The sequence below is a fragment of the Theobroma cacao genome, chromosome 6 (assembly GCF_053813885.1).
Source record: "Theobroma cacao isolate CCN51 chromosome 6, ASM5381388v1, whole genome shotgun sequence".
NCBI lineage: Eukaryota > Viridiplantae > Streptophyta > Magnoliopsida > Malvales > Malvaceae > Theobroma > Theobroma cacao.
In genome coordinates this window covers 26,439,786-26,450,892 of record NC_142644.1, presented here as the reverse complement: position 1 = coordinate 26,450,892, position 11,107 = coordinate 26,439,786, and the positions used below count along the sequence as shown (strand labels likewise).

Here is an 11,107-nt window from a genome sequence, read left to right as displayed (position 1 = left end):
GAGGAATGCAGTGGAGAGAAAAAAGGGAGAGGAGAGGATAGGGACGGGGGAAAGGAGAGAATAGAGAGAAAGAGTCCAGTATTGACAGAGGAAAGAAGGGAGGAGGCAGAGAGCGCAACACCGATACCGGCGACGGCAGAGGAGAGGAGGAGCGACGGAGGGAAAAGGAAAGAGAGAGAGTGCACTCTAAATAAACACACAGATTAAGGTTGATTTAAGGCACTTCTTCCTTTTATAGTCGAACCCGTTTTTGATTTTCCAATGTTAACCATTTTGATATATTTCTAAATTCCCGCTTAATTAATATTTTTATTATTTATTTTTAATTTTTTATAGATATTTTTTTTTTGAAAAAATCCAATTGGATAGAGAGTGGCACAGAGCAAGAAAGATTTGCAGGCGTGACTTAGAGACATGTTTACTCTTTAACGTGAATAAATTTTTCTTATTTTTTTTTAATCAAAGGGCTAGCAGTTTCCTTGGTTTAAAATGCCTTAACAAGGAAAGAAATTTAAACCATTTCGTCCCTCTTCCCAGCGTATACGGGCCTCGTATATAGGTGGTCCAAATTAATGGTACCAAAAAATTTGGTCAACATGGGGCACGGTGGCATCCTATCAAGTAAAAACGCTTAGCCAAAATGCACTGCACCAAATGCTAAGAACCGTGCACTAACCATTTAAAACAAATCCATTGGATGAGACCTAATCACTTTTTTTTGTTATGATTAAGGTTGATTTAGCCTAAAAACTTTAATTCTAAATTGGACTTTGACTGCCCTTTTTTTTTGTTTTGATTTTTCAATTTTAACATTTTTCTAAATTTCTTGTTTTTACTATATATTTCTAATTTTTATTATTTTTATTTGTTATCTTTTTTAATTCTTTTGAAAAAAATGAAAGTTCAATTAAAAGAAATCTAAATAAATGAACAACAATTTTAATTAATTATTTGTTTTTATTTTTTATTTTTTAAAAAAATCACATCAGGAACCGAAAAAGGAAAAGAACTTAGGAAAGGAAAGACAGAGAAAGCAAACACAAGTGGCGGGATTCCTGCATGCAAACGTTATTTCCCAGTTTGAGCGGCGATCCGATAGCCTCGCTGTCTTTCTTTATCTCTCTTTCTCTCACGTGAAAGCAAAGACAACAAGCCCTCTCACCAATGTCTCTTCCTTTCTCTTTCTGATTTCTTTTCACTCTCTCTCATGTGAATACATTGCACATTAATCAATTCCCTTCAACTTTTTGGTTTCATGGATATTAATAAAAATTTTCTTCCTGTAAACTTCTACTCAAAGAACCCCTTTTTTTATTATTTTCTTTTCTATGCTTCAATTTTTAGATACAAAGTTTTACGCCTCATGTTTGTTTCTTATGGTTTCTTTATGCAGAGAAATTTTTATTTTCGAAAATGGGATGTGGGTTCTGAGCTGCTACATTTTTAAGGGTTTCAACAGACTTCAGGTTGGTAAATGACTCTTCTTTTCGGGAAGCTTTTGGATGTTTTATATGGTATATAAATGAATGTGAAATCAAATACATATGCATTCTTGTATTTATATGGTATTTTATTATTACGTTTTGGTTTTATTTTTTATTAAAAGTTGGATTCGTGTTGGGATCTCTTTCTAGACACTTGAGCCGCCTTTGCTTGGTATTGAGGAGAATTGAGGTTAGCTTTGATATGATTCCATTAGTCCCCGTTTATTTTTCAACATTGGATGTTATCTTCTAATAAGGTGCAAACTTTTTTTTACTATTATTATTAGTGTCTATAATGGTTTTGCTTTGAATTTATGCCCTTTCGAGATTCGCTGCCAGGTTTTGTTTTTTAATATTGGAAGAAGATTGAAAGCTGTGTTTTGATTTTCTGAAAAAATTAAGGATACATAGTGATTCTTTCATAGTGAAGGGGAGGTCTAAATCATAATGGAGAAGAAGAAGTACCCAATTGGGCCGGAGTATTATACATTGCATGAGGAGGTGGGACAGGGTGTTAGTGCTTCCGTGCACCGTGCTGTCTGTATACCCTTCAATGAGATTGTTGCAATCAAAATTCTTGATTTTGAACGCGATAACTGTGATCTGGTAATTCCTTCATTCTAATTCTGCTATTGGTTTTATCTTTTAGTTCAAATTTTGGTCCATCTTCACCGCTTCATATACTGCATTTTGTTTTTTCTCATTTGTTATCTGAATTGGGTTAAATGTTATGTCGAACTGGATCAATATAAAAAATTACTGTTAATTCTTTTTACCTTTGATTCTTTTCGGTTCCACCTCTTTATCCTTGAAGAACTTAGAAAGGATGCCATTGCTGTGTTTTTGTAATTGTTAAGAGTTGATGTCAGATTTCTGTAGATTGCAGCACATCTTCTATTGGAGATACATTGAGAATTTGATGTTTTATTTTCTGAAAAAGGAACATTGATATTTTAATTTGCCCTTTATAGAATTGATCACTTGAAAATTAATGAAGTTTGTGCGTTCTGTTATCTTCATGGTCAATGCAGCATACAGTTAGTTAACATTCTGCAATTGTATTCAGACAATCTTGATTGCCTACTTGAGCTTGGCTCGGCATTTTCTTCTTGATTAAGTAGATACAGATTGTTAATATCTGCTTGAAGAGCATATATAGGTAGATTGTTAAAGTGTTACATGTTCTTGTCGTAATGGGACTTCTCCCTTAATAGATGCTGTAAATGCTGGTGCATTTGGTCATCCCAAATTCAATCAATATGTTGAAAGTTATATGGAACTTTAAGGCATAGATCCATCATATTCCTGGGCTCATTGCTGGTGCAAATATTTTTTAATGCATACAATAATTTGAGTTTGTCAGAGTTTGTTTGCTTCAAACTTGATTGTTCTGAAGTCTTCAATACTAGTTCTGCCTTTACTTTAAAGGGCTTTCTTATTCCTGTTTGGTTTTTCAGCTAATGACAATTACTAGTTATTTTGACATTATTCTTGTAATGTGTTTTTGCAGAATAACATCTCTCGTGAGGCACAAACAATGATATTGGTTGACCATCCAAATGTTCTTAAATCACATTGCTCCTTTGTCAGTGATCATAATCTATGGGTTGTCATGCCATACATGGCTGGGGGATCTTGTCTTCATATACTGAAGGCTGCCTACCCGGATGGTTTTGAGGAGGTAGTTATAGCAACAGTACTTCGTGAAGTGTTGAAAGGTTTAGAGTATCTTCATCATCATGGGCACATACATCGGGATGTTAAAGTAAGTACTTGCTCTTCATCATGATTTATTGCATAATTATTTTATCTCTAATTCTCTAGAATTGAGCAGTTTAAGTTTGGAAGTTAAGATTTACATACATATTGAAACTTGGTATGTGAATATAATATTTTCACTAAGACGGGTTCTGATTTCTGTGATATATATTTGAGTTAGTTATTTAGTGTTGCTAACTGGAAAAAATGGATTATCTTGATTATTGGGTTGTGAACTCCGTTAATTTGGATTAATGCTCATGTAGCTGTTTTTTATGTGAATATGAAATGTACTTTGGTTCTTACTTCCTCAATGTTCGTTTTAATAGGCTGGGAATATTCTCATTGATTCACGTGGTGCAATCAAGCTGGGAGACTTTGGTGTTTCGGCTTGCATTTTTGATTCAGGTGATAGGCAACGCATGAGGAATACATTTGTGGGGACACCTTGCTGGTATGTTTACATCATTATGTCTATATTCCTTTAAGTTTCTAGTTCTTACAATCCTGAGTGCCAAATAATTTTTTGATTAGTTTGGGCTTGGTATTTTCTTATTTAAACTGTAGAAATGTAGATTTCAGAAGAATCAGCCAAATCCAGTTGATAAAGCATCTTAATTTTGAAGATGTCACACTGGATTTATTATGTTTCTGTGTGAGTAGCATGTTTAATGCTTCTTATCATCTATGGTCTAATTTCCTCTACATTGTTTGCAGGATGGCACCTGAGGTTATGGAGCAGCTGCATGGTTATGACTTCAAGTCAGTCTATTGTTTTCTAAAAGAATATCTCTGGTTCATGCTCCTTAGGTTGCATCATGTTGATGTTTATTTGGCAAAATCCCTGCAGGGCTGATATCTGGTCTTTTGGTATAACTGCACTGGAGCTTGCTCATGGGCATGCTCCATTTTCGAAATATCCTCCAATGAAGGTGGGTAACTTGTGTAACCGGCCTTGCTACAATTATGATATTCTATTGAACACAAAAAATTATACTGATTTAAAGCATATCTGTTGTTCTTAGGTATTGCTTATGACCTTGCAAAATGCACCTCCAGGCCTAGATTATGAAAGAGATAGGAAGTTTTCTAAGGTTGGCTTTAACCAATCCAACTTATTTAGTAGTTGATAGTAATTAGATAAAGTGATGTGTTAATTCTATGTTTCTCTTCTCTCTTCAGTCTTTCAAGCAAATGATTGCTAGCTGCTTGGTGAAAGATCCTTTAAAAAGACCTTCAGCAAAGAAGTTACTTAAACATTCTTTTTTTAAGCAAGCAAGGTCAAATGATTATATAGCACGGACACTTCTAGATGGATTGCCGGCTCTTGGTGACCGAATCCAGGCATTGAAGGTTAGCATGCTACTTTTAGCCATATGTCTCTTAATTTGTATCAGTAAGCTCTCGTAATGTTTCGGTTTCTATCTTATGCTGACAACTGCTATCATTTTGAAACATAGAGAAAGGAAGAAGATATGCTTGCACAAAAGAAAATGCCAGATGGTGAAAAGGAAGAACTATCACAGGTTAGAACTTTAAAAAATTTACTGAACAAAGCGGACTTTATAAGGCCCTTGTGCAATTGCTCACAGCAACATCTTCTAGATTCTTGTTGTTTGCTTGTTTGTTTTATTTGGGTTTTCTTTATGAGACTTGCTATATCATCTGGTGGTATAATGGATGCATTAATAGTCTTTCAAAGAGAAAATTTTTTTATTTCCCCCTTGAAAAACTAGCTGTGTTTTTGACAGTGGCAATCCGTCATGATTATTGAATTCAAATTTTTTGTTAGATTCATAATTACCTGAAGTCAGTCCTGGAGTGTGGATTTGGACTGCAATATTATACCCGTGAATCTGTGATTGGCAATGAGAAAATACACATTTAGTTTGTGAATTATTATTTCACATATATGTGTTTTACTCTATTTTATCCTAGATTCGATGTTCTAAATTCTTGCTCGCTGGTATAATATCTTATACAAGAATATGCCTACTGGCTGGGATTTTCGAGATCCAAGTTCATGATTTATCTATGCATTTGTAATTATGTACAGAATGAATATAAACGTGGGATCAGTGGATGGAATTTCAATCTTGAAGATATGAAAGCTCAGGCTTCCCTGGTATAGTAATGGTTTTCCTTTCCCCTTTAAATTTTTTAGGGTTTTTAAAGTGCTTGTAGAACTCGTCATATGCCTTTTTTTTTCCCTTTATCAGATTCAGGATGAGGATCTCGTATCTGACACTAACCAAGGAGGGAGCTCAAGTTCTTTGTCTACCCTCGATGGACAAGATAAGCAATCAGAATGTCAAACCTCTTCCCAACCTTTAGACAAGGTATTTCAATGTATACCCTTGTTTTGGCTGGTTCGTTACTGGGAAAGAGGTCTTTATTTGTTTTGTTGTTTTATGGCTTGTGGTTGGTCTTTTCTACTTCTTTTCTCCAAGATCTTTTTTGGGTAGTTCATGATGGTCTAGCATCCACAGGAAGATAATGATCCGGTCCAGAATCAACCAACTCCTGTTGCTGCTGTTGAACCAACAATAAATATTGCCAAGTATGTTATTTAGATATTTGACAGTCATGCTATATTAAATTTTACCTCTACTTAATTTTTAATCACTTCTGTCCAATTATAGGTGGTTATGAGATGTTTGACAGCATTCTAAATAGATATTTGACAGTCATTCTATAGTCATGCTTGTGCTGAACTAAATTTTAAATAGTTATCTTTCCACATAAGTGTCACAGTAGGTCTCGTACTTTGGAGAAGGCTTCATTTAGTGGAGGTAATGTAATTATGTCTGTGTTGGATCATCCAGGGTTAGATTTGAAAGATCTGATGATGACTCAAGTGTTGCTAGTCCCTCTCATGAACATCATGCGATTTCACCTCATCATGACGATCATGTAGAAAGTAATCTGGGTGAAAAGTCTGTTTTGGAGATCAATGGAAAATCTTCTGATAATATGAGCAAGCCTTTTTATCAAAGGACAACATCATTTTCAGGAAGCACCAGTATTCCAGAAACTATTGTTCCTCCAATTAAAGGAGAAAGGTAATTCTTTCAATTTGTTTAATCACACTGCTTACTTTGATGTTGTACCACAAGTGCAACTTAATTTGCTTGTGTAATTTTGTAAACTTCCTCTACCAAGGATTTGTTCTATGAACTCCATTGATTGTCTGTTTCCTCTATGAGATAAACCATTTATTCTGCCATTTTTTTTTTGTTAAGTATGCTATTCTGCTTATATGGTAGTGGTGAAATTGTTATTGTATATGAATAAATGGATCTCAGCTCTCAATTTATTGAACTCTAAAAACAGTGAGGAATCAATGCCTTAAAGGGGAAATTACCACTCAAAATGATACAACTTGTCACTCATGTGAGCTTTGCACTGATCTATACCTAACAATAAATAAGTTTATTTCCAATTTCAAACAGAGCAAAATGGGGTTTATTGAAATTTTGATGAAATAGAATAATTAATGTCGTTTTCCGAACTCAACCACCTCCCTGGCCACTCAGCACATAACAGAAAAAAAGCTTTAATGTTTTTCAGATGGTTTTGATACCAATTCTTATGCTGATAGATCTAAAATTATTTATAATGAAATCAAGTAGTAAAACTAATATTGGATTAGATAAAATAGTATTCTATTGTGTGAGCAGCTTAATATATGAGACATGTTCAGTACTTCAAGCACTAGTACTTGTCTGTATCAGATGTTATGTCAACTCATAATCTAGTAGTTCGATTATCTGCCACTATTGGTATTTGTTTAGATTGCAAATAAATCATTCTAAGAGCTTTCAGAAAAAGTTGAAATCAGCTAAACAGGAAAATTAAAGGGATTATATTATGTAAAAAATCTGATAAAATGTCATCTTATAGGACTACAATACGTCTTTTGTTTGACATTTTTTTTTCTTCTATTTTTCTTCTATATTAACTCTCTAGACAAATGCAGGTGCATCTGGGACCTCTGAGTTTCAACAATGATTCTGCTTTGTATACTTTGCCTACAAAAGAAAATTGAAACATCCTGTGGAAAACTAAAACTTTAATAAAAAGCAATTAGTAAGTGAAAGTTGGCAGAAAAAATTAAATGGATATGATCAACAAGTTAATGGCTTGGGAATTGTTTGCCATCAGGTTTTAAAATCAGAATAGGCATCATTTTATATGCTCTATCATGAGAAATAAAGGAATCATTTTAGCTTCTAAAAAGCAATATTGATTAATTTAGGTGTGATCCAGGCATCTCCATTCATTGCATGATTAATACAATTCCTGATAGGTGGTTAGTGTGGCAGCTTGCTTTGGTTACAGTTTATCGCTGGGCTCACATAGTCTTCATTTCCAATTTGAAAGAATAATAGCCAAATCTTATGATCTATGTATGCCAATGTGATTTGAGTTGCTTGAATCAGAAAGCTAGAATGTTTGGACAAGATGCACTTTTTAGATATCAGGGAAACATAGATCTAAACTCGTATGATTAAACCATCATCCCCTCCCACTGCATTTTCACTTATTAAACTATAATTAAATTTTTTACGTTTTTGTTGTCATCTACATATAGAGTTTATCGTACTATATTTCTGTAGCACTCATTTTATGAAGTTTTCAGTGATAAGCAAAACCAGCCCCAGAACATTTTTGTTGGCAATGGAGCAGCAGTGCCTGCAGGAGGGGAGGATAGTATTTCAGACCTTCATTCTAAAGCATCTAAATCATCAGGCAAGTGTTAAGTGTTCATTCTCTGACTTTTCTTGTGCATAAACAGTCTCCAGGCTTTCATGATTTGGTTGATATTTGATTATTTTGCTCTCCTGCTCTTTCAAGTTGATACTTTCCCCATAACAGAACTGTTATTGCAGCGGTGAATAGTGATGATCTTGATGAGAAAGCAAAGCCTCCTGTTGTTCAGCAAAGGGGACGTTTCAAAGTTACATCTGAGAATGTTGATTTGGAAAAGGTGACTTAAGATCTTTCTGGTCTGGTTGTTGCCTTCTTTTCCTCGTTATGGATATGAATTCAACTTCTCTTTTCAGGTTGCGCCAGCTCCTATACTACAAAAGAGTCACAGCATGCAGGTTGGTACTTTGGAGGTCAGCACATGTGTGCCAAATTGCCAATTAGACCCAATTGTAGCATTCCTTTCTATAGTTCTCTGGTAAATGCACACCTAGGTATTTGACTTGATTTGTTAGAGATCGGCTTGCATTGCCTACAAGCTTTTGTAGCACAATAAGTAGATCTGACAAGTATGGTAAAGAAGATATCCGGTCACATGCAGAAAGGCTCAGAGTCCATACTGAACCATTATTTGAGTGGCTTGTGCCTTATTCAAGCATCAACAAGGAGATTATAAACTTTTTCTCCAAAGTTGCCTAACTTACTATTAATTTCCTGATAGGATTTCTTAAACTTTTGGCATAGTTATCATGGTAGGCATTTTTTGCATCCTTATAATATAAATATTGTTGTATCTGTTTAATTGAGAACTACTTTGACTTCATATAAGTATTATCTAAGCAGAAACTAGTCATCTTAGAAATAGAAAACCAAGTTAGGATATTGATCTTGGAAGGGTATATACCTTTTCAATCATTGTAAGTAGACAACGAATGCCTCATATGCCTGGAGAAAGTAGCATATATGTACCCTTATTTTATTTCTTATATGTTATGTGATGTAAAAGTTATGGGTTATGTAGGTGCTCACCCCACATCCTGTAGTTTCACTAGCACCACCACCATCTGATGCTGCATCCTCAACTCTTGCTGCCCATCATCTTTTCCCGCTGTTGCAGTCCGTTTTGCAGACAAATATTCTCCAAAGGGTATAGGTTAGCCATATATTTTTGGCATTATTACTTTATAGCTGTCAACTAATGTCTCTCTACTTGCCACATTTTTGTCAACAGGAGAATATTCTCAATCTGATTAAGCACATCTCTGCCGTTGACTCTACAGGTGCTAAAATTAATGCTTCTGAAAAATACACCTACTCCTCTCTTTCATAAATTCAAATGAGATGATCTTACGTTTTTTTTCTGCATTACTTAGTTAACCGTGCATTTGAGGGAGTATGCACACCTGCTAATGTGGCTGTCACAGAGAAATCTTTGGTAAGTCATATAGGGCTCTCTCAGTAAAAGTCTACCAAGATAGTCTTCAAAAATATTGTAGTACCATCAAAATTTGTGATTATGCACTTCATTAATTAAAACATGTGCTCTGGACATTCATGTGTGAGATCTTTAGTTGGGATAAGTGGCAGATGAGTTAGCCAAGTTCTTGACAACTTAAGCAATATAAAATAAAAATGGAACTGAATAATAGTTCAGTGATAGTGGAATTTGAAGGTCAATATCAATGTTGAGCCAAATTCTACCTGAAATGTGAGTGTGTGTGTTTTTCTATCTTCCTTTCTTTCCTTTATTTTTTTCTTTTGGTGGGGACAAGCACCAGAAACTGACCTGTTCAACAGGTTGAACTTACTCTAAAAAGTTCTATAGTGAAGGATTCCCATTTCTGTTTAAGTTCCTTTGAAGAGTTTAATAGAAGGAGCATTTTTACCTGTTAGCGTTGTCATCTGTTGAAGTGATATGATAGTAGTTTTTTTTTTTAGTTAAAGAAAATGCGATAAGTACCTATACACAACATTGATCATTTTGCAGTTTTTTTCTGACTCTGCCCTTTCTATTCTTTTCTGCCATTATTTTCTTTCCCATTTTTCCCTCAGCAGTGGTTGGTGGGGTTGGCTGTCATCATTATGCTATAATGCTTCAACCTTATCTTACATCATTTTCAACCCCCTCATGAAACTGCATGACTTAAAGCTTGAATGATCGATCCTGAATTTGGTACTTTATCTCACATAATTTTACTGAGGAAACATATTTCTTGAATTCCAGTTGGAAGCAGCTCATGATAGGGAGAGGGAGTTACTTCATGAAATTACTGAGTTACAGTGGAGGTATTTCCATGTCATGTGCATCGATTTTTTTTCTGCATCTTTTACCATATCAAATTGAAATCTTGGTTTGCTAAATGTAGGCTCATTTGTGCCCAAGAAGAACTGCAAAAGTATAAAACAGAGAATGCTCAGGTTAGTTTCTGAAATACTTTGCTTAGCTGTTTCCCTTCTCTTTTTTCAACCATAGCTGCCGATTCTAACCATCCAATTTCAGGTGTAAATTTATTTCCAGCTGGAGCTGTGATGGAAGAAAAGCCTATTTCTTAAGTCATATGATTGTAACAAAAGCTAAAAAGAGAAGAAAGAAACAAAATGACCAAAGAGATAACATTAAACTATTGGTAGCTCGATATTCTTTGCATCATATAAATAGGTCGTTTCACTTTGTATTAGCCGAAAAGAAATTTTACTACTATGCCCCCAACTTTTTGTACATGTACTCTTACACTTTCCTTTCTTGATCTGCATACAAGTAGTAAATACTAAATATAGCTTTATAACCTTAATTTTAGAGATATTTTCTAACTCGTAAATGATGTGGTACCATCGTGTTCCTTTGTGTGTGTGTGTTTTTTTTAATTATTGTTTTGCATAGAGCTTTTGAGCTGATGTTTTCTAAACAGAAGCCCAACACTAGGGCTCATCTAGTTACTGTTGTGATTGCCAGACTAAGAATAAAGGTGTCTGAATGGCCATGCCTTTAGTTATCCAACAGTCCGTTGTGTTTTGGTAGAAAAGAAGGAAAAGAGAGTGAAATGAAAGGAAATTGATGAATTCAGCTCAGGAAGCACGATGTCTAAAAGGTGCCGATAAATCCTAATATTTTCCTAGGTCGGGGTGTTGCAAATCTAGAGGGAAAATCTTTCTGT

The 11,107-nt window shown here is 34.7% G+C and overlaps 1 protein-coding gene across 7 annotated transcripts; it reads left to right on the top strand.

Moving 5' to 3' along the window:
- Positions 1-1,050: 1,050 nt before the first annotated feature.
- On the top strand, positions 1,051-10,744 carry LOC18596342 (Protein kinase superfamily protein). Of its 7 annotated transcripts, none has more exons than XM_007024752.3 (24): positions 1,051-1,166; positions 1,394-1,466; positions 1,635-1,674; positions 1,910-2,090; positions 2,995-3,249; positions 3,572-3,696; positions 3,960-4,004; positions 4,093-4,174; positions 4,268-4,336; positions 4,425-4,595; positions 4,703-4,768; positions 5,299-5,367; positions 5,462-5,581; positions 5,732-5,802; positions 6,068-6,304; positions 7,885-7,994; positions 8,135-8,232; positions 8,309-8,365; positions 8,974-9,099; positions 9,184-9,232; positions 9,326-9,387; positions 10,177-10,238; positions 10,319-10,370; positions 10,453-10,744. In XM_007024752.3, exons 4-24 carry the CDS (start codon positions 1,932-1,934, stop codon positions 10,456-10,458), a joined length of 2,091 nt encoding a protein of 696 aa, XP_007024814.3. In that variant the 5' UTR covers positions 1,051-1,166; positions 1,394-1,466; positions 1,635-1,674; positions 1,910-1,931; the 3' UTR covers positions 10,459-10,744. The 7 variants fall into 7 exon arrangements, with proteins under 7 accessions (XP_007024814.3, XP_017978613.2, XP_017978618.2 ...); XM_018123124.2 differs by lacking the exon at positions 1,051-1,166 and adding an exon at positions 1,232-1,282; XM_018123129.2 differs by lacking the exons at positions 1,051-1,166; positions 1,635-1,674 and adding an exon at positions 1,250-1,282.
- Positions 10,745-11,107: the final 363 nt, after the last annotated feature.